At 35.5% G+C, this 23891-nt stretch overlaps 1 protein-coding gene across 2 annotated transcripts in view; it reads left to right on the top strand.

Moving 5' to 3' along the window:
- The first annotated feature begins 1405 nt into the window (after positions 1-1405).
- Positions 1406-23891, top strand: part of osbpl3b (oxysterol binding protein-like 3b) — a 39056-nt gene continuing 16570 nt past the window's right edge. The window contains exons 1-12 of one of the 2 annotated variants that reach the window (XM_059567465.1): positions 1406-1628; positions 7676-7792; positions 9514-9567; positions 10768-10881; positions 11976-12140; positions 13020-13131; positions 13858-13961; positions 16672-16764; positions 17142-17301; positions 18717-18847; positions 20883-20990; positions 23742-23879. In XM_059567465.1, the coding sequence (XP_059423448.1) occupies positions 1533-1628; positions 7676-7792; positions 9514-9567; positions 10768-10881; positions 11976-12140; positions 13020-13131; positions 13858-13961; positions 16672-16764; positions 17142-17301; positions 18717-18847; positions 20883-20990; positions 23742-23879 (1392 nt within the window). In that variant the 5' untranslated portion in view covers positions 1406-1532. The remainder of the gene's footprint in view (positions 1629-7675; positions 7793-9513; positions 9568-10767; positions 10882-11975; positions 12141-13019; positions 13132-13857; positions 13962-16671; positions 16765-17141; positions 17302-18716; positions 18848-20882; positions 20991-23741; positions 23880-23891) is intronic. The other variant, XM_059567466.1, reaches the window with a different exon arrangement.

Genomic DNA, 23891 nt, shown 5'->3' with positions numbered 1-23891 from the left:
TTTCCATTTTAATTTTGCAACTTATAAAGCGTTAAAATTAGTTTTCATTTTACATATTAAAACTGGTGTATGAAATGGCAAATGAAAATTATGTAATTTAATTTTCATTTTCATTTTGAACCAAACATTGCACAAATGTATTGGAAAATAAAAATGTAAATACAGAAATGCATTGTCATTTTACATATTGCATTGTCATTTTGCATATTACATTCCAAATTGAATATCGCTACCCATGTGCTTCCATAGTGATCAACCAATATGAACTTTTTGGTGGGCGATATAAAGCTGATATATGTGATATGTAAATAACACTTGAATAACATTCAATGCATATTGCAAATATTTATATTTTTTCTTTTTATAAATTAGACATAGTTATTTAAAAAACAAATCAATAAAAAATTAATTTGAACTTGATAAAAAAACTGATTTATTTTATATTGTGGGATTTAAGAATCTGTTTAAAATATGTTGATTCTATGTTCTGACATAGCATCACATGAAAAACTAAGTTGAAGTACATTCTATTTAGCATTTTAAAAAAAGAAAGACAGACATTAATAAAAAGCAAGAAAACTGGTAACCAACAGAGCACTTACTGCCCAAAAATAAAAATGTATCGACCAACACGATCATTTAAAAAATACCAAATATCGTAATATCGTAAATGTAATATTGATACATCAGCCTTGGCGTCATACAAGTCTGTAGGTTGGTGATTTTAGACTGATTTAAACTGATTTCAAACTTATTGTGACAGTTTTGTTAATTTATGTCTCATATTTGTGTGTATCTGACGTGTATCTATCCAACACCCTGTAACCTGCGTTAATAACCAGCACAGGTGCTGTAACACAAGTATGCATATGGTGCTGTCGTGACACATGACATCAAACAAACCCAGACACAAAGCAAGAGGACATTTGCATTCTGTTCTCCATTCATGTGAGAACCACACTCAGAGAAAGACAGAGCAGTGTGGAAGAGATGAGACAGAGAAGGAAGGACGGTTACTACAGAGCGGCGATCTCTGACGTCTGTCACTGCTATAAATGAAGCACAGATTCATAAAGTCGATGTGTGTTCAATGCAGCCCCCACACTTTTCATAACTTTCATAAGAAGAAGCTGAGAGAGTGGGAGATGATCCGGGGATGGCATCTATAGTATCTCCAGTGATTCACGCTGGCATCCTTCCTCAAAACAACCCTCAGATTGTGTGTCTTGCTGACCAAGCCTTTATACTTTCAGATAATTCTGCTATCTGATATCCTGTGGTGGGCGAGTGGTGTTCATTACCTGTACAGATGAAAGCCTTACATCGTGTTGAGGTTGCCTTTCACATACATCTCCTGATCAATCTTTTCTTTCTCTCTTAAACTGTCCACAGGCTCGTAAACACTGTGTCCAAGCTTAGGAAGAACAAGCAAATGGAGATCTGAGCTGTTGGTTCCCCCTCCCTCTTTTCCTCTTCTCCAGTTCCTCCTCTTCCTCTCCTTTTTACGTTCTCCTTCTCACTGAGAGCAGGAGATGAGCTCAGAGGAAAAAAGTTCCACTATGTCCCAGAAGATCTCCTCTCCATCTCACAGCAATAGCAGTTCCTCCTCCAAACATGACAGCAGACAGGTAAGTGTGTATGCATTTGATTTGGCAGACGATGAGCTCAAGTTTATAGAAGTATCACTTTTGTTGAAAAAAGGTACAAAAGCTGTCAATGGGGCGGTACCCTTTCAAAAGGGTACACCTTTGTTCGTAATTTGCCCCTAAGGGGTGCATGTTACTACCTCAATGGTACATAATATTAGTACTTTTGAAAGGGTCTCAGTGACAGTATTTGTAAAAAAAATTCTGAAACTCCCGGTGGATAATAAAATAAAAAACATTAATTTCTTATTTTTTTCATGCAAAGCAATCAAAATGCCTAAGTAGGACTATCAAATATTAATGCACCGAGGGTAAAGAAGACATAGACTTCCCACTGTTTTATATTAGTGTGTGTGAGATAAATTGAGACTTTCAGTTGTGTTGATTTTCCAGGTGTAATATTTGTCCTGGTGGTATTGTTAATAGGCAGTTGATGTAAAATTATTTTAGGAAATTGACACCCTGCAGTGTGACGTGAAATATATAATCTACAACTGTTTTATAGCATTTTCTCACCCTTTTATAGTAAAAAAGTGTGAAAGCCTGTTCTCCAAGAAAAATCTCTTAGAAAAAAAGGCTTCAAAATACAGTGCTCAGCGCATACCAGAAAAATGCATAGTGCTAAGACAAAACATTTTTTATATCAGTTATGAAACTCTTCATGGTGCAGGCTGATTTTTCCTTGCTATATAATTTGCGAGCAATCATATTGTTCACTACAAGGCACAAGCTGCATTGGTCTCAGCTGTAACTGTAGCCGTTGAGCTTATTTGGTCAACATTTAAATTGTCTGATACCCTCCACCTCCTCCAGCTCCACCTGTCTTCATCAGCTACAGACCATTTTATATATCTATTATTGTGCAGCAGCTGCTTGTCTGTGTATGTCTTGTCAGTAACAAGTCTTCCTATTTGCTCTTATCTAGTCGGCCAAGACCAAAAAAAATTGTCATCCATTTATGTGCTAAAATTTTTTTTAAGGGTTGTTTTGACTTTTTAAACATTCATTTAGGTATTAGCATTAAAATCTTGATGTTGATCAAAATAAAAATTCCATGGATACATGCATCTACTAAATATTAGCTTAAATGCAGTGACAAGAGACAGCTGTGTTTGTTCAAAAAGCCTTATGCTCTGTTTATAGGTCTTCGGATGACGAGCTTGCCTTAGCGTTTCCTGATACTTTGCTTTAGAGCCAAACCGATATATAATTTTGCTGATATTATCTGCTGATATGAGCCTGTAGCAGATATATAGGTATAGACGGATAGCTCGCTCTATTGTTTGGTACTGGTCACCCAGGTCAGTGTAGTATAGAGATGCGTGGATGAGCTCAAACTTCATCCGAGTCCGCTGTTTCAAATAAATTATTATATAATAAATTATATAACTATATTTGATAATCACATAGATATTTTTATTATTTATTCATTTTAGATACCTATCGAAAAGCTGTGCTCCCTGCAGAAACCTGCCCCTGTTGGACCGGCAGTAGCTTGCTTGCCCTACAGTTATTTCATTTACTTTCTTAATTCATGTTATATATATTTTGTTCTATTTGTGTTTTAGTTATTTATAAGTGAAATGACATTTACAGTTAAGTGCACTGATGTCAGGCTCATTTTGAATAATAAAGTTTATTGTTAAATTGTTAAATACCCTGCCTTCATTACATAGGCCTAGGTTTGTCACATTATTATTATAAGTGTTTGATCACCACATTTGAGTTATCATTGCAAAAAATGTGTATTTATGTATATATATTGTGTTTATGTATATACTGTATTCTATATACAGAACCAGTCAAGAGTTTGGACACACGAATGGGAATTGTGTCCAAACTTTTGACTTTACTGTACAATATAGCCTACACCAGTGGTTTTCAACCTGTGGGCCGCGATGGTATTGCAGGTGGGCCGCCAATAACTATTAAAAGCAATAATTATATTGTTCATATATGTAAAAATGTCATAACATAATAACATCATTTCATATAAATAAATATTAAACTGTAACTATGCTTCCACTATTCAAACTCGCTGATTGGTTTAAGAATAAACCGCCAATTTATCGTAGATATTTTTGCTGCATATGCTACAGAACAATAGCAGTTGTGCCAAGCAGTGTCAGACCGAGTTATTTTCTGTTCATTGCCAGTTCATTCAATAAAGACAGTTAATCTAGCTTCTGAGAACTAAGTTATTAACCCAACAATAGCGGGGTCAGTTAATTTTGTTGCAGTGGGCCGGGCAAACATATGTGTTTGGTTGTGTGGGCCGCGAGTTGAAAAAGGTTGGGAACCACTGGCCTACACATAAAGAATATCGGCTGATATATCGATATCTGTCTTTTTTTTTTACTCCCTAATATCGCTATTGGCATCGGCCCCCAAAAAACCCATTTCAGTGAGGCTCTACTTTGCTTTATACAAAAAGGACCTTTAGAGTATAAATATTTATACTGCTTAGGTTTTATTTTTTTATATATAATTTTCTGAAAGCAAATGAAAAACTGGCCGACAGTACAGATGAAAGCACAAAGAAGTGGACTAGACAAAATGTTTCTGGACTTTACCCAAAAATTTCCCAGCTATGCCTTTCCACTTTATCTTCATCAGTCCCATTACCCACTGTACTGAAACACAGTATTAATCTCCCTGTTCTCAGTCAGATGACTGTGGGGAAATATGAATATAACCGATCTATGAAATAAGCCTTGAGCGCCGGATGAATAAAAACTTAGCAGCCCTTTGTTGTTATCATTTATTGCAATTCCGTGGCACTTCCTAAGGCTTTTGTCTGAGGAAATTAGTGGTAAACTAATCATGTTCTGTGGAAATGAAGGATAAATACAGCAGGGTTTAAAAGTCTGCTCTCAGTCTGCTCTCTGCTATTTGGTTGCCATTATTTGTCTTCAATCACTGTTCACACAGGTTTGTTCCTATTGTGTAGACTTAATATATCTGTGTGCACCTGCACATGTGTGTGTTCATATGCTCGGAGCTCCGGAGGGCGGATGCGTGTCCTTCTCCTCAGATGAACACGCTGACCTGATTATGAGGCTGTAATCTTTAATCTCATCATTTGGTAGCATTATAAAGCTCATTACTCCTTCTAAGCCGAGATATGTTTCACTGTTCGGGTGGCAGACGTTACTCTCAATACCAACATCATGGAATTATGTTGTGTAGAGTTTAAAGTACTGCAAAGAGGGCTGAAATCCCACTAGGTGATCTGGTACCCACTTCTTCAGTGAAATGTCCTCAGAACTATCTAGCAAATAAAATAAATTCTTTCTGAGACTGTTGGTTCTGTATAGTTTACTATATAATATATGTTCTGTGACTAGACAGTGCTCCTGTATACCTTGTGCTTTGTGTCACTACATGGGTAACAAAAGATATGCTGCGTTTCCACCGCAGGAACTTTACCCAGGAACTAGGGACTTTGGCCTGGTACCCGGTGCGTTTCCACCGCAGGAACCAGGAACTAAATAAAGTTCCGGGTAAAAAATGCCCCTCAGAAAGTCCCTGCTGGCGAGGTGGTACTTTTTCAAAGTTCCGGAACTTTCGGGGTCGGGTCTTGGACGCTAAACATCCTGATTGGTTGAGTTCATGCAGCATTGTTTGGGTTCAACCACCATTTATTCGGATCATTTTCAAAATATTATTGTTATTGTGTCATGAAATGTAATTTTAAAAGTATTTCAGGCGAGAATGTAGTTTAAAACTCAAATCTGTGGGAGCTCAGTCCTCATGTATCCGCCGAGAAGCAGCCTCACCTCGGCTAGACCTTCTGATGTGTGCCGCGGGCTCTGATGTCTCTTTAGTGGTTAAACATAAAATATAATTCGTCTTGGGTAAATCTAACTGGTTATCTTTGGTCTGTATTCAATTTATCTATATGTTAAAATGAAAATAAAAAAGGTAAATTTATATAATATTTCGTTTCATTTTAATGGCTGTATATATACACATATCCCTGAACTAAGTACATTTCTGCAGCTCATTCATTATGTATAAATGAAAACGAAAGGAGGCAGTGGTATTTGATATCCTATTTCATTTTATTGTAAATATACATACAGGAAAATTGCAGTAGCCATGGTCAGCTGACTGAAGTATGCTACTGTTTGGAGAATTACTGGATTCGCGTCGTCGTGGACATCACACTCCCGAGTCGAATGCACATAGTCTGAACTACCAAGGATGTACATCCAAAATCATTGTATTTTGTATTGAGAAACGCGTTGCAGACCTACATCACCAGACTATTTGCCTAATCTTCCCGGTACTTTACACCGCGGTGGAAACGCAGAAAGCAACAGGTCTGGGGGGAAAAAGTTCCTGGTACAAATGTTCCGGGTAATTTCGGTGGAAACGCGGCAATAGTTTTCAATGCATCACTTCTATCATAGATAAATATATATATTTATACAAATATTACGTTGTGATTGTGATACATTAGTTTTGGGGACCCCCTCTAAAATGAGATGACACATCTCAAGGGTTTAATCCTAATAAATAAATTAAAATATTATATAATATATTATATGAATACTTGATATTATATTATAATATATTAATGAAATAAAATACCACGTGTACCTCAGAGTATACTTTCGTGTACTTTCCTAACACACTTAATGTAAGTACACGCAAATATAATATGAGCAAAATATTTTAGTGTGCTTTAAACAAGTACACTTACTTTTAATGTGTTCTAAAGCACGTTAAGTGCATAAGTAAAATGTTAACTATACAGTAGTGTGTTATTCGATATTACTTTATTATTTAAATTGTATATTTTTTATTATTTAAAGTTAATATATTTTGAATGTATTATATTGTAGCTTCATTACAAGTTTAAATATGACATGACATACAAGTTTCCATAGAAATGACATTATAGTCTATTTTAGTATACAATACAATTATTATATTACATATAAGTCCTAGTTAAATGAGTCAAGAAAGAAATTAGGTTCAGCTAATTGAATTTGAACTATTTTTTTATCTTTTATTTTTTGCAATTAACATTACAATTAACAATTGTAACATAATTATTATTTAAATGTATAAACTGTAATAAGTATGTATTATACGTTTTCAAATTATTCTAATGTGTTCTTCCTTTTACAAGGGCTGGATGATTAGCTGGGCTGTTTCACTGTCATAACACAGTATCCCTTGAAGGTTGTGTTGCTGTTTGATTTGAGCTGTTGTGTAAGAGCGGTTGGTTTCATTAGTCGCACTCTGTGGTTCTTAATGCATGTTTGGGTTTTGTCCTTGGCTATAGAGATGTCTCTTTGAAAGTTGTCCTTGATGTAGTGAATTGCTGAGTGTGCATTTGGGCAGTGCAGTTCTTGCCTTGAGGAAGAGACGCAGTTTGCTGAAGAGGGAGAATGAAGACCCACATTTTTGTCCCATCTGTTAGCTCTCTAAATAATAAAGAGAATAGCTATCCTCTCTAAATTTCCACCCGATTGAGAACAGTATGCACATTGTTAATTGCCCACATTCTGATATTAAATGGAGAAGAATCCTAAGTTTGCAGCAACTTCATTTTTCTAGCTGTTGCTTTGTGTCTTTCTAAAACATATTTATGTAAATGTATTTAAATTTAAAGCAATTTTCATCACTTTTCAATCCACACTTTCATCATTCATTTTAAATCCACAAATATCTACAGTATTTATCACACAAATAATAAGTATGCGGGTATGACCAAAATATTATATATCATGATAATTAATTTTATGTCATGAAAGCACTATATATCATGAAAAATAATTGAAAAAAGTGTATATATTAATTTACTTATATATTAAATAACCATAATGTCTATTCCACATTAATCTGCCAAGTGACTTCCTCACTTTGTCTTTATTTGTTGATTCTCTGGTTTCACGTTGCACGTTTTTCATCATTATAACAACATTTATTATGAACATTTTTTCTTAGGCACTGAGTTAGAAACACTATACTGTTTCATTGTACAGTGTGTGCATGTATTGAATTATATTGTACAGGACAGCTGGGAGATTGTGGAGGGCTTGCGCGGTGGTCTTTCCAATGTTCAGGAGCCAGAGAAGCAGGCTGGCTACATGCTGAAGAAGAGAAAGTGGCCAATGAAAGGCTGGCACAAGGTATGTAGGAAATAGCCATGTATTAATGCCTCTACCAATGTTTAATTCAAAACATTTGTAAGAAGTGGAATAATTAGATAAATCAGTGCTGAGATTTCCAGATCTGAGCGGATTCGTGCGAGCCTGCCTGAACACAAACCTGACTCTCCACTTAAAAAATTACTCAAATTTGTTACTGCCAAATTGATTTTTTTATTGAATATTAATAATAAAAAATAAATTGCAGACAGAAACATTCATACAGAGTATAGAAATTATGTATTATAAAAATTACACATAATCAAATTTTCAAGACAGCATGTTAATGTCGATCAACATAATAATTTTGGGGAATTTTATAACTTCATTTCACCCTAAACAAAAACTAAATGAGCTATAATCTGAAAATTAAGATGACAGACCTTAATTTTATTGTGCTGTCTTTTTAAAATATGCATCATCTTGTCTATTATGGACTAACAACAACAAATGTGTTGTGAATCGACACCAGCTTAGCGCAAGCTGCCCTCCTGGAGACGCGATTGGACTAGTTTTGAGAAGCAAGTGGGCAGGAGCATGTGCTGGAGATGTACTTATAATCACAGGAGCGTTTTTACTGACGAGATGCGCATGAAAATCGCATTTGATTTTTTTACACAGTCCTAACATCTAGTTAACAAAGCTAAACAGCGTTGCCCTTTGTGTAATAAGTTACAGAAACTGTTAAACGCACCAACTTAAATAATAAAATACACTTACCGGTTGTGGTCCAAACAACACCTTCTCCAGACAAAGAGGGAACTGCTCCATCTTTCAAGAATAATCTTTGTGCGAATCCGGCATTAAACTGATTGAGATTGAGAAAGCTGTCCTCAGCAAAATGTGCTGCACATAGTTTTACATGTGGATTATAATTTTCGGGAACCGAGTTAAACATAATTTGTAACCATTAATCTCCAAGTACAGCGTCCCTGGGAAGGCCAAACAAAGGTGATTGGACTCTGAGATGAAAATAACAGCGTTTCAACGACATGGCAAACACAAACGCAACTTTTCCTCTTCTCCGTCGGAGCGCAACAAGACCACGCCCCCTATTTTGTTTATTCCTGTGGGCGGAGGTTAGTCAAAAACCTGTTTTAGTGACGTCATTACTGCAGGAACTAGAGGGATGTAGTCCAAACTGGTCGTTATTTGTAGGCGAATTCTGTTAAATAAAATATCTTGCTTGGCATTGAACTTTGAGCTTTAGAATTTTACAGATATTATTTATACTCTAACAACAACATTACACACTAACTGAAGTTTAAAACATGGGATCACGAAGAACGGGACCTTTAAAGCTGCAAATCAACAGAGTTGTTTGTTAAAAAAGCACTTTAAATAAATGGCACAGTCATTTCAACTTTTTCAGACAAGATGATATCATTTAGTTTTAGTTTTCACACGAGTAAAGGTGATGTTAGCATTTTTTATGCATGCAAAAATACTTTCTTCTATGCCGGTTTAATATTCAGATACATCCCTGAGTAAGCCATTCAAAGGTCTGTTCTCCAAAAATACCCATATTCCCCTTCAGCCAAACAGTGAATACAAGAATAGACAGAAAAGAGGCATAGCGATACACAGCCTCTCATTCATCAAGAGTGCGTAAGCATCCCCTGAGAGGACATTCATCATTTACCATATAAATCTGACCCAAATTTCTCCTCTGTCCTCTCCTCTTTGTGCTTCTTTCTTTACAGAGGTTCTTCTACTTGGACAAGGGCATTTTGAAGTATGCTAAATGCGCAGTTGATGTGAGTCTAAATGGCCCCACATGTACACACACACACACACACACACACACACACACACACACACACAAACATTCACTCACTCAATCCACTGAAGTAAAGCACTCAGGAATTTTAGTGGTCAGTTCTCCATCATGTAAGTCTTCACAGAGCTCTAGCAATCTTTAGATTAGATAGCGGCCCTAAACCTCCATCTTTGTGTCAATATATGTTTCCTGCTGATAAAAGCCTCAAGCTATGGCAATGTAAAATCAAAGTTAATGTCCCCAGGGTTTTAAAGCATCACCTAGAGCCGATATTTTGCAAATGTAAAGCGGTAAATCTCATAACAGAAACTGTTATGCAACCTACCTTCCCTCATGCCAGTCTGCCCTCCTAAACAGCATTATGAAGTGGACACTTAGAGCTAGGGTATTAAATTATAATGAACGTACGTATTCAACCTCCCATATATCTTTCAGATGTAGCTGGAGCCTTTTTGACCTCTAAATCAAGGGCACTAGTTGAATGTGCCTCTGAGAATGGATCATTGACAAGGTTATCCATTAGCAAAATTAGCCAGAGCCCTCTTGCATTTAATGTGCTGCACATTGAAATTTTGTGTTTTGAATGCACAATATGCTTATAGAGGGCTATATGCTCACAAATTCTACATTTAGTGAGGTTATGGGGTAAATGTCTCTTTTGAGCAGGTAATTTTTTATTAATATTTCTAACTAATCAGTGTGCTTAGTTATATGTCAGTATGTAGTTAAAGATACACTTTATAGTTTAGTCAGTACTATTTTGAAATTATAAAATTTCTTTACTTTTTTCAAATATGTATTCCTGAAATAAATGCATATTAATGCTAAAAGATGTATTAATGGAATCAAATTCTTAAATTCTTCACAATTCTCATCACTACTTCTATGTCACTCATTCAAACCTATGAAATAGCCACAGTAAGATGGGATGACTAGGGCTGTTGTATCACTCTTTTGTATTTTTGAAAGGATGCAGTAGATCAAATTATTTGTGGAAAAACACAAGAGCCAAGAATTCAATTTGAATCTATATTCATTTGAGGTTTAACCAGGAGCAACATATTTGCTCAGTAGTAATGTGAGTACATTGCAACAAAGTAGCATCTGTTGTATTGATATACTGTACAAGCTAGGGGTGATATTTCTAGGTCAAACCTTCTGTCTGTGCATTGTGCAGGTCGAGAAAGGCAAGCTCCATGGCTGCATTGATGTGGGGCTGTCTGTCATGGCCATTAAGAAGAAAGCCAAGTGCATTGATCTGGACGCTGAAGAAAACATTTATCACCTGAAGGTATCACAAAAATTATAGTATTAGACTGACCTTAGAGTCATAATGCTCTGCGGTCACAGGGAAAGCATAAGTGGAGATTGGTGCATACCGTAATTTTGCTGCAGTTTTACTGGAACATGTTACATTATGATGGCACAGAGATTGGCTTTAGCCTTATGTTAAAATAGCACTGAGTAGTTATTATTTCTACTATATGAGAATGCTTTTAAATCGCTCTCGCAGTCTACTTTGATGTCAAACACCGATCTGTCTGTGCAGCGCCGCTTCAAATCCAAGTTGCCTATGGCCAATGGATCAATGTGCCAAATGGTTCACCCAATCCGTTCAAAACATCCATTAAGAAAAGAAATGCCACGTGTGTTGCTCGGAAATGAACAGTTCTGCTTTGTCTTTAAACAGACAACATTGTGTCTAAAATAACACAATATCAACTTCTTACTACTAGAACTGTTGTATAAGAACAATATCAAATTTATATAATATACACTGTATAGATACCCCCCCCCCCCCCCCCCCCGATAATTTTCTTTTAATTAACCGCAGTGGAAAATCACATTGAATTCTCTCATTAAATTTAGTTACACATTTTGATGTCAGTATGAAATTGCTGAATATAAAGTTCTAAACTAGGTTATTCGTCCAATTCAATGCATCATTTTTTTTTTCAATAAACAAAATCACTGGTAAATAAAACACACCTGAGTATCAATCATTTTTGTTTGAGTATCAATTCTTTCAATACTCGCATCAGTATCAATATATCAGTACTTCAGATCGATATGCACATCCCTAGCTTGCTGATATCAAGCAGCTTTTACTACTGCGATTGCATACATTTAATTAAAAAAATCAAACTGCCTAATATTTTGTACATACATTAATCTTCTGCATGACACAGGCCACAAAATGAATAAAGGCAGGATGCCTGTTGAGTACCCTGGGTTTAAATGTTGAATACAAAGTCATGAGGTCAGCCTTCATCTGGACCATTTTAAAGTGCAGCTACACAATGTCAAGAAAAACAGCTTCTGAATCCTGATTGAATAGGTTTCCTTCATCCTGAACCTTTAACTGTGGTCTCCTTGTGCTTGCAGATCAAGTCCCAGGAGCTGTTTGATGAATGGGTCTCTAAGTTGCGTCACCACAGACTTTACAGGCAGAATGAGATCGCCATGTTCCCTCACGAGAAAACGCTCTTCCACCCTCATTACCCCCTCACCTCCTCCCCCACGATACCTGACAGTCAGTCCATCAGAAAGGTAACGCCTTGGGACATGAAGAGGGTTTAGATGGAAAGATAGATGTCAGATAAAACGATGATGACTGTGCAAGTGTTTTAACTTTGAGAGAATGTTGAAGGACTGTTCAAGGTTAAACGCTCTGTCAGTGTGTGGCAACTTTCACAAAATAGTCTCTCTCACTATGACTAGTTTATTTAATTTGTCTACCAGTGTTGGGAAGGTTACTTTGGAAATGCAATAGGTTACAGATTACAAGTTACTCTATTTAAAATGTAATAAGTAGTGTAACTATTTCAGTTACTTTATTAAAGTAATGCACCTGATTATATTTGATTACTTTTCTAAATTTCTAATGTTTTCAACTGTTATTTAAAGTAGTACTCAAAACGCAGATTAAATGCAGATTTAAAATCATAAGAAGAAAGCTATGATGCTGTTTTTGAAATCAGATCTTTGCATAACTATGACAGGAAATGCTGGCATCTAACAATACCTTGGAAAAACAGTTCATCTTAAAAAAACATTACATAAACACAAATTGGAAATAAAACATTTATTTGTGCTATTCTGTCCTAAACTCCTGAAACATTGGTGTCTTATGTTTTAGAGCAGTCAGTGCAATTTGGGAAAGAAATCAATCAAATCTGCATGTGTGAAAATATTCAGATGGAACCTCCTTTGTAATCATTAACATTTTTAAAATTAACTGTAACTGATTACGATTACATTTATTTTGTAATTAAATTGCCTAGTTCCACTACATGTAACTAGTTTCTCCCCAACACTGTTGTCCACTAAATGTATATGTATTTGTTACAGGATAACTTACATACACTCTTTCTCTCTTTCATCTCAATCATTTTTTGTCTATTTTTCTGCCTCTTTCTCTTCATGAAGCGTGCCTCTCTTGCAAAGCAGTCCTCTCTTCACTCCCCGGGACCTTTTACCAGTCAGGCCAAGGTGACTGCCTGGCTCCAGTCTTCTGATGACATGGACAGGTGCACCAAAGGTACATTTACATTACATTTACAGTTATTAATTTAGCAGTCGCTTTTATCCAAAGCGACTTACAGATGAGGAGAGTGGAAGCAATCAAAAACAACAAAAAGAGCAATGATATAGAAGTGCTATAACAAGTCTCAGTTAGGTTAACACAGTACACGCAGCATGGGATTTTAAATAATATAATAAATAAAAAGAAAAACAGAAAACAGAATAAAAAAAAGAATAGAGCAAGCTAGTGTTAGAGGTCTTTACACATACACACACACACACATACAATTGCATAATAAATGAAAAGAAAATAGAATACAAAAAGATTAGAAAGGTAGTTAGATTTTTTTTTTTAAGAATAGAATTAGAATAGTCAGTGCTAAAGTTAGAGGATCAAATAAAGATGGAAGAGATGTGTTTTAAGCCGATTCTTGAAGATGGCTAAGGACTGCTGCTTGGATTGAGTTGGGGAGGTCATTCCACCAGGAGGGAACATTTAATTTAAAAGTCCGTAAAAGTGACTTTGTGCTTCTTTGGGATGGCACAATCAAGCGACGTTCACTTGCAGAACACAAGCTTCTAGAGGGCACATAAGTCTGAAGTAACAAATTTAGGTAAATGGGTGCAGAGCCAGTGGTAGTTGTGACAAACACACACCAATTTATGAATCCATCTCACTCTGAAAATGCTGCATCTTCAGCTTTTTTCTGCACAATGTTCTTTGTCTCTCTCTCTCTCTCAGAACTCTCCGTATGTGAGGCTCAGCTGCTGGAACTGAATCACTTGTTAAGAAGTATGGAGGTGTTACACCGCACATGCTCCGCCCCAGCCATCAACGCTCTGCAGGTTACATGTCACTCACACACAAAATAATAGTAATAGTAATAGTAATAGTAATAGTAGTAATAGTAATAGTAATTATAAAAGATTTTATTTTTGTTAACTATCAATAATTAAAGGGGTCATATGATGCTTTTTTAAAGATCATTATTTTGTGTATTTGGTGTAACAGAATATGTTGACATGCTTTAATGTTCAAGAAACACATTATTTTTCAAATACTGATCATTATTGTAGGTCCTCTATGCCCTGCCTCTCTCAAACGCATCGTTTTCTGCAAAGTCCCTCCTTCCGACAAGTGCATTCTGCTCTGATTGGCTAACTGACCCAGTGCATTGTGATTGCCCAAACACCGTTAGCACTCGTCGGAAATGTAACACCCCTTTCTATAATCGCGAGCTTTATCTTTCAAAATAAATGTAAAGACAGTTAATAATGTCCTTAGTTTTACCATCAGTTCAAGACCGAAAGGGGAACAGAGTCCCATGACAGACACAGTGATGAAGCTACCATGTGTTTGTAGTACACAAGCCATGGACGGTAAAGACAGCTGACTCCACTGTGTGACCGTCTCTCTTTCTCTCTCACACACACACACACACACACGACGCACAAAACTCCGCATTTGAACATTCAATAGCAAATACTTAAATTAATAACAAAACATACTTACAGTAGCTGTTTCAGAAGCGCCAGATTGTCGTAGTAAATTCAGAATGACCTCCTCTCTTAGGTTCACGAAATGGTCGTCCATAAAATGTGTTGCTGTTCTGTTGTAAGTAATCTTAAAGATTCCTAAATTAATCTACTTCCAGAAGGCCAAATAAATTTATGTTTTTGCCTAGATACACACAGAATCTCCCTGCTTTAAACACTAACTGCGGTTACTGAAACCATGTCTTCTTTCTTTGCGTGAACATTTAGGCATTATGCAAGTATTTCCACATAGACATTGCATAGACATGTGGGTCTGTGTTTGAATGAGCCATTTTAGGGGGGCGTGGCAGAGTCTTAAATTTGATAAAGAATATCTCTTTGGATTTGATACTTTAGTCTTTGCAACTACACAGATCTTCATTATGCACCAAGAGCTTGTAACATATGACTATTGCATGGAATGCATGGAAAATGGAATGCATTTTCAATGTGCACATTGAATTTTGCTACATTTATTGCGGGACATTGAATGAAAATGCAATCGTAAGTGTCTTGACTGTGAGTGTAAATGCAATTAAGAAAAGTAACATTTGAATGAAAATTTTGCCACAGTTTTTGCTTGAACATGTTACACATATCTAATCATTTCTGTAATAAATTTCTATTTTAATTTTGCAACTTATAAAGCGTTAAAAGTAGTATTCATTTTACATATTAAAACTAGTGTATGAAATGGCAAATGAAAATGATGTAATTAAATTTTCATTTACATTTTGCACCAAACGTTGCACAAATGTATTGGAAAATGTAAATGTAAATACAGAAATGCATTGCCATTTTACATACTGCATTGTCATTTTGCATATTACATTCCAAATTGAATATTGCTACCCATATGCTTCCATAGTAACACTCCAAAGAGAAAGGAAAAATTGATTTTCATCACATGACCCCTTTATGTCACATATCAGAAGAGTTAAAGTGTTCTATACATATCCAACAAATATAAGGATGTATTTAGTTGAATTAGTATTAGTTTGGATTTTTTCAATTTTACTTGTACTAACTTTTTAAAATGTTTAATATAGACAAAATCTTTAAAACTGCTGCCCTCAAAAAAGGCCAGGCTTATTTCCTCAGGCAGTGGTCCAGCTGTTCTTGCCTGCGGCTCAAATGACAAACAGTCATTCAGTTGAAAGCACAGTTTCAGAAGGATAGGCATGATGCATTTTGCAGTCATAAATCAAATTATTCCACATAACCGCTGTTACACATGAGCTATAATACAGAAAGCTGTTTTTTCATCTGCCAAATGGGCCGACTTATTTTATCACAACTGCTGTTTACTTTAGCTCCTTTGAATGTAAATGTTGTCTTCGGCTAGTTTGCAGCTTTTCGTTTTGTGTCGTCTGGTCGACAAATAATTGGGAGAGATCTGGGTGCAAGTACACATTGTTCATTTACATAAACTGCTGATTTTGTAACAAAACAAAGCTGGTTAAAAATCAGCAAACTTATCTTAGATGCTGGGCATTACTCCAATTGTCACAGAATTCTTTCTCTTTTTGCTTTTTATTTTTTGCATGTTATGTCCAATAGCCAATAAATGGCCAATATTCTAGATTATTTTGTATAAATAAATAAAAAAAAATAAAACACTAAACAAATATAATCAGTCATTAAGTGAATTTGGGCATCACAAAATTATAATGTATAGTATGAAAATGGATATTCATGTCAAGATTTGTTAAAGATTACAAAATTAGTTGTTAAATTACTAATATGTTTAAATATAAACTTGTTAGATGAGTGTTAAAGGATGGCAAAGCTAGATAAATGTAAAAATAGGGGAAATAAGCATACACAATTAAATTTCCAGTATCAGCCAATATATATCCAATACTGATAAATTAAAACTATATATATTCTCTTATATCTGTTCCTAACTGATATGTACTAGGGGAATATGTATTGTATATGTATATATGTAATATGTATTGGGGGAATGATAGGAAGTAAAAAATTAAAACCGTGTCTCACTCTCTTGCATTTTGTATAGGCTTCAACATACGACAGCCCAAAAAAAGAGAAGAGACATCCCAGAAAATGGCGTCCCAAGAATTATGGGAAAGACAACAAAACAACCCTGCAGGTGATCTGTGACCTTCTACTTGCAGATATTAAAACATAAAACTGCCTTTAAAAAGGCTTTGTGAAGCTTACAAGGCAGTTACGAATCACTCCATGAATATTTCAAATTACTAGAGAGCCATGCATTTTTAATGATAACGTAATGTTTTATTGAGCTGATTTGCTGACGTATTACATGCATGAATAGTGTGATGACAATGATAGTCACGCCTTGTTTTATAGTCCCTTAAGTATTACATAAAAGGACTATTAAGTATAAGTGCATGCAAGATAAATTCCCTGTCATGTTTTTCCCAGGCCAGAGAGAAGTGCTTTCTCTGCCAAAGTGAATAGCAGCATCATGCACCGTTGACCTGGATTTTCTCCTCATTTTTATAGGTTCCGAGCTGTATCTCAGCAGGCTCTGTCCGTCTCCATGCATCCAATCCCAACCTTTCTTCAGTAGACCTGACCAATGAGAAGGCTTACCATGAACCTCTAGACTCGCCTGTAGATGTATCCAAACTGCAGGAAGACTTCTGCCGTGTCGCAAACAACAGTAAACTAGTTTTAGTGATGTATCACTATTTATTAGAATGATTCACCTCATCATTCTCCCCACAATTCCTACATTTTTGGCTCAGAATCTCAAATCTCAATCTCAAATTTGCATATAAAATTACATGTCATTAATTGCTGAAGGAAGAGCAAAAACTCGGGAGAATGTGACAGATGTTGATTGCAAATGGTTTTTAGCACTTTTTGTGAAAATCAGTATCTCATTGCCAGAGAAATTACCCAGCAGGTCCCTTAAGCACAGGTCAAAAGGTTTTATTGGACAGTATTAAAACCTCTTTAAGTAAGGTGACTAGCAAGAAGAAAAAAAAACTAAAATGCTTAGAACAGCATGAGTTTTCTTGCTAGTTCCTGTTGGGTGCTGTTCTAGATTACGGACTACTATTGTATTTTTAGTGAATACTGATGACCTAATGTACTATATCTAATCTAGCTGATTAAGCTAGTTAAGTTGTAGGGATGCTAGCGCAGTATGTCATGCAAATTGTGGTCTTTTGATATCCATTGAAATAATTTGGTGGCTCCGGAACCTGCAGAGGTGGGAATTGAAAGGAAAAATACATTATTTTCCGCAAGTGGTTGGTCATTGTAAATTATGCAACATATATAATATAATAATATATATATATAATATCTGTTTATTACTGGTGCTTCTATAATGCTGTTTCAAAAGTTGCTTGACAGAAATGGCCCTGCTAATACAAGACACATGATACACAGCTTTAAATTAATGTGCAGTTTTGTGTAGTGGTTTTAATGTCACAATTATCTTCAGAAATCATTCTTATGTGCTGATTTGGTGCTGAAGAAACATTTTGTATTATTATCAATGTTAAAAAAGTTTTTGTGGAAGCTGTTATTTATTTATTCATTTTTCTTTGATGAAAAGAAAGTTAAAAAGAACAACATTTATTTGAAACATTTGGTAACTTTTGATCTATTTAATGCAACCTTGCTGAATAAAAGTATGATTTTTTAATTTTTTTTATCATCACACGGACCCTAAACTTTTGAACAGTAGTGTATATATAATATTTTCTAAATAGCATATATATTTAGATTTTTAATTTAGGTTTTATTTTAGGTGCGACAAATCTGAGGTTTACCTCCTTGTTTCTAAGATCCGTTTCTATTACTCATTTATATTCTCCAAGCATATACTGAAGAAGTCAACTTTGATGAAACCATGTTCAACAAGTATCAAATAGGGCTGGGCAAAAACAAAAAAATAGAACTTTCGATTCATAGTTTTTTTAAATGATGTCGATTCGATATCGATTCTCAAAAGCCACGAATCGATCTTTTCCAGTATTTATTTCAGCAAACATTTAAAAGAAGATCTGATTAATATGAATCTTTTCATTAGTCTTCTTGACTGTTTTTTGTGTTTGTTTCCAGTTCATACAACCATGAAATCAGCCCTGTGCATGTTGACAACAGAGAAAGAGAGACTTAAACAGATGCTGGAGCATGAGTCCTGTCCTGCCCCCTCGGCTCAGCTCCTGGGACTGAAGAATGCTTTGTCTGCTGTATGCATACAAACACACACACACACACACATACACATTTCCTCTCTGTGCATTCTCAATGCTATTTACTAATAATCATTCAATTTCCTGTCTAAATTTTCTTTAAAGCATTGCATGCAAGCAGAGCTCTTGTTTGGTGCTGATGTAAACGTGCAGCTCTTATATCAATTTATGAATAGCCAAAGTATAAGACAATATTTAGATGTGCTTTTTAATAAAGTGCAGGGAATTACCTGTGAAAGTGCTATTTTAGTATGACGAGCTTCTAATGAATCTTGTGAACAATAGCGTTGACCCTAACAGCAACATTTTTACATGTTAAAAACAGTGTGTGCTAAATCGAGTTCTGTAACACTGAATTATGACTCATCTTCCTCAGTGAGTCACATTATTGTGAAGCAGAACCCCACTCTAGCACTTCTAAAAATAAGCGCCAAAATAACTCTTATCTGTTATCTTTTTAGAACTGCAGGAAATCTGTTTGAAATTCAAAGTCCAGCTCCAACCTAACTGGTCACATTTAGTTTCAAGTAATTTTGAACTCCAGAACTTTTATTTTCTGCTAGACAATTTTAAAGGAACAGTTCACATGAAAAATCTAAATGGAATGATTTACTCACCCTCATCCAATCCTTTTTAACCTTCTTTCCTTCTTAGAACACAGAGAGAGAGATTTTTTGAAAAATATTCATGCTGCACTTTTCCACAAAATGAAAACATTATAGGATCAGGGTTGTCAAGCTCTAAATAAATATTACAAATTTAGTAATTATACCCCATTCAACTTTAAGTTGTTATTTACAGTACCTGAAAATCAAACCTTATTCTATCACATTCTCATTTTGCTTGTTTAAATCTCAGATTTGCTTTCGCATATTCAACTTTGGGCTGTCACGTTATCAGATTTACACTACGTATTTATCGTGGCCAAAATAATTCACAGTGTTCACAATAATAATAATAATAATAATAAATCACTATATTATCGCAATACTCTGTAAAAAAGTTCTACCTACTAAAACTTAATTTCAGTTGCTAATTCAGTTAATAAAGTATAATCAAATTAGCTGTACGAATAATTTCAAGTTAAAATATATTAAACAGACTTAAAAAATATAGGTTGAATCTTGTTTTTGTTAAAAATAAAGTTGATATTGGTTAAATTATTTTGGCGAGTTAAAGTGTAATGCAAAAACATGTTGCCATGACTTGTTGATCATATAATTTTATTATAGTGTATGAATATAATTTTTTTTGGGGGGGGGGGGGGTAGTAATCAAATTCATCTTTGTTTATTTTTGATGCCATAAACATTTGTCATCTAACGTGATTTTGTGAGGCAGTAGTAGCTACACACTGCCTCGACTTCTTTTTCAGTTTTATGATAAGCTACTATATTGGAGTGTCAGCCGAATCATTACTGGTGCTGAATTATTTACAATATTATCATATGTATAATATTGACAGGATATTAGTATTTCATTTTTCAACTATCTTGGTTATTGTCAGTCCTGATATAATTGACACCCCTAATTCAAACTTGTCAGTTATCAATTATGATAAGCTAAAGAATGAAAGCTATCTAATCATCAAAACTGTTGCAACATATCTTCACACTGCACATTTGAATAAGTGCAAGATTTTGGAATGTATTTCCGATTTATTTCAAATATGGGGCTATTCACACATAGATATGGGCAGTGAAATGGGGGAAAAACGTAAAGTCTCAAAACAAATTTTTTTCAATCTTGAGCACTACAGTGTCACGCAAAAGACACTGCAAAAGAGGCAAATGCAGAGGTCAAAGATGTCTGTCTAGCACATTTACATAAAAAACATTTGAAAAAAAATTCTGCATGAATGGCCCCTACGAGTTATTGCCTTTGCTTTGTTCTAGTCACTACAGAATATATGACTTTGAAATAGATGAGGGTGAATAAATAATGACCTGTTTTCTTTTCATTGTTCACGGTATTTCAGATAGTTAGGATGTCTATGTGGAAGCCATGTGAGTATCTGCTGATTGCTTTTGCAGGCTGTAACACAGAACGCTGAGCTACGAGAGCGTCTGTGCAAGATTCACGCTGAGTCGCACATCTCTGAGCCCTCTGTCCATATAAACCTCAGCCCTGGCCCCCTGCAGGTGGGTCTGGGAAATGTTCTATCATTAGTGCCATTGTCAAGACCAGACCATTTCTATAGCTGCCACCAACCATACTTTTCATTAATCTTCATTGCTCATTATTCACAAGTAGAAGTTTCATTATTGTAGAAAGAATTAGCGCATTTCTTTGTCAACTGAGTAGTTTTTGCTACCTTGGGATAAAACCCAAGGGTTAAGTTGATTTATGTTAATTGAATCCACAGATACTCTGAGAGGCTGAGTCAGACTCAGTAGTGCCAGTTAATCATGTCTCTGGATAGTTTACGCCCAAACCCACTTGCACGCTCACTAACAACCTTCTATATAGCACCCACGCTTCACATGCTATTAGCGTTCTGTTCCTGTGGAATTGTCAATAACCAGTTTCCCTAATTGACATTCTAGTCAACGTAATGCTTTTACGCTAATTAGCGTACAGAGCTTTGCTAACTGTCTTTCATTTTTGTCTGACTGCTTCATAACAAGTCATGATTAAACAGTTTGTTCCAATTTAGTTTTTTTAAATTAGTCTTGTGCTGATCAGATATATTCTCCCTCATTCTGAATTTTTGTTTTAATCTTCTGTTGGGAACTTGTATTCTGTTTGCTTCGTGTGTGAGCTAATGAAGTGAATCTCATGAAGGCTGCCAAGAACTATCTGTGACAAATTTCATCTAAAAATAAAAAGAAACAAATAAAATATATGTATAGTGTAACGAAAATGAAGCCTAATTTAAGACCAATTATATTTTTTCATTAGGATTTTCATGACAATTAGGCACACATAAGAGATCTCTGAAGCCCACTGTATAAAAATCATAACTGTTAAAAAATCTTTCTCTCTCATCACTTTTCACTCTAAAAAAAATACAATGGTGGTATTTAATAGTTCACTTATAATTTATTCATACATTTCGCTTATAAAACTTTATTTTCAGCTAAAACCATATTTAAAACATATCTGATCGATACCTTCTCATTAATTAGTGGCTGTTCAAACATTTTTGTGTATTGATTATTACAGTGTTATTACCATTTTATTAACACATTCACTTTGGACTTTTATTTCAATTTTATTTGTCAAACATTACCTGTTTATAGTTTATTTATGCATGTATATTTATGTTTACCTTGTTAAAAGTGTGTGATATGGGAAAGAGCCTAAATATATATTACAAAATGTTTTTTAATGCATAGATTAAAAAAAAAAGTCTACATAATATCATATGTAAAGCCTCAGTTGATTCCCGGGTAAAAGTTGGAACATTAAGAACAATATAAGCATTGCAATGTACATACAAAATAATATATATATATATATATATATATATATATATATATATATATATATACACACACACACTCACCTGACACTTTATTAGGTACCCCTTTTAAATTGCTTGGCTACACAAATTGCTTATCAGCCAATCACATGGCAGCAACTCAATGCATTTAGGCATCTAGATGTGGTGAAGACGACTTGCTGAAGTTCAAACCGAGCATCAGAATGGGAAAGAAAGGGGATTTAAGTGACTTAGAATGTGGTTGTTGGTGCCAAACGGGCTGGTCTGAGTATTTCAAAAACTGCTGAGATTTTAACGCACAACCATCTCTAGAGTTTACATAGAATGGTCAGAAAAACAGAAGATATCCAGTGAGTGGCAGTTGTGTGGATGAAAATGCCTTGTTGATGTTACAGGTCAGAGGAGAATGGGCAGACTGTTTAGAGATGATAGAAAGACAACAGTAACTCAACCACTTGTTACAGCCAATGTATGCAGAATACCATCTCTGAACGGACAACACGTCGAACCCTGAAGCAGATGCGCTACAGAAGCAGTTGACCACACCGGGTGCCACTTCTGTCATGAAACAGGAAATGGAGGCTATAGTTCGTACAGGCTCACCAAAATTGGACAATAGAAGACAGTAAAAACGTTGCCCGGTCTGATGAGTCTGGATTTCTGCTGCGACATTCACATGGTAGGGTCAGAATTTGGCGTAAAGAACATGAAAGCATGGATCCATCCTGCCTTGTCTCAATGGTTCAGGCTGGTGGTGGTGGTGTAATGGTGTGGGGGATATTTTTTTGGCACACTTTGGGTCTCTTAGTACCAACTGAGCATCGTTTAAACACTACAGCCTACCTTAGTATTGTTGCTGACCATTTCCATCCCTTTATGACTATAGTGTAGCCATCTTCTGATGGCTACTTCCAGCAGGATGATGCACCATGTCACAAAGCTAAAATCATCTCAGACTGGTTTCTTGAACATGAGAATGAGTTCATTTTGCTCAAATGGCCTCCACAGTCACCAGATCTCAATCCAATAGAGCAACTTTGGGATGTGGTGGAGCAGGAGATTCACATCATGGATGTGCAGCCAACAAATCTGCAGCAACTGCGTGATGCTATCATGTCAATATGGACCAAAATCTCTGAGGAATGTTTCCAACACCTTGTTGAATCTATGCCACGAAACATTTAGGCAGTTCTGAAGGCAAAAGGGGGCCCAACCCAGTACTAGCAAGGTGTACCTAATAAAGTGGCCAGTGAGTGTGTGTGTGTGTTTGTATACTGTATATATATATATATATATATATAGAGAGAGAGAGAGAGAGAGGGAGAGAGAGAGAGAGAAAATAAATGGTTGAAAAAATAGGCATATAATTAATTATATATAATTGTTTTCTTTTTGCTATTCGCCCAATCAGCTCTGTGACTTGAAACCATGATTTTTCTTCATACAGAAGCAGGACTCCAGTGATGGTTCCCGTCCTCTTGTCCACCAGGTGTCTAATGAGAGCAGAGCTTCCATTACAGAGTCTCTGTCGGAGTTCTTTGATGCACAGGAAGTGCTGCTGTCAGCTAGCTCTTCAGAAAATGAGGTGAGAATAAAA

The sequence above is a fragment of the Carassius carassius genome, chromosome 15 (assembly GCF_963082965.1).
Source record: "Carassius carassius chromosome 15, fCarCar2.1, whole genome shotgun sequence".
Classification (NCBI taxonomy): domain Eukaryota; kingdom Metazoa; phylum Chordata; class Actinopteri; order Cypriniformes; family Cyprinidae; genus Carassius; species Carassius carassius.
The sequence above is the reverse complement of the archived record's forward strand: the minus strand, read 5'-3'. Positions and strand labels throughout refer to the sequence as shown.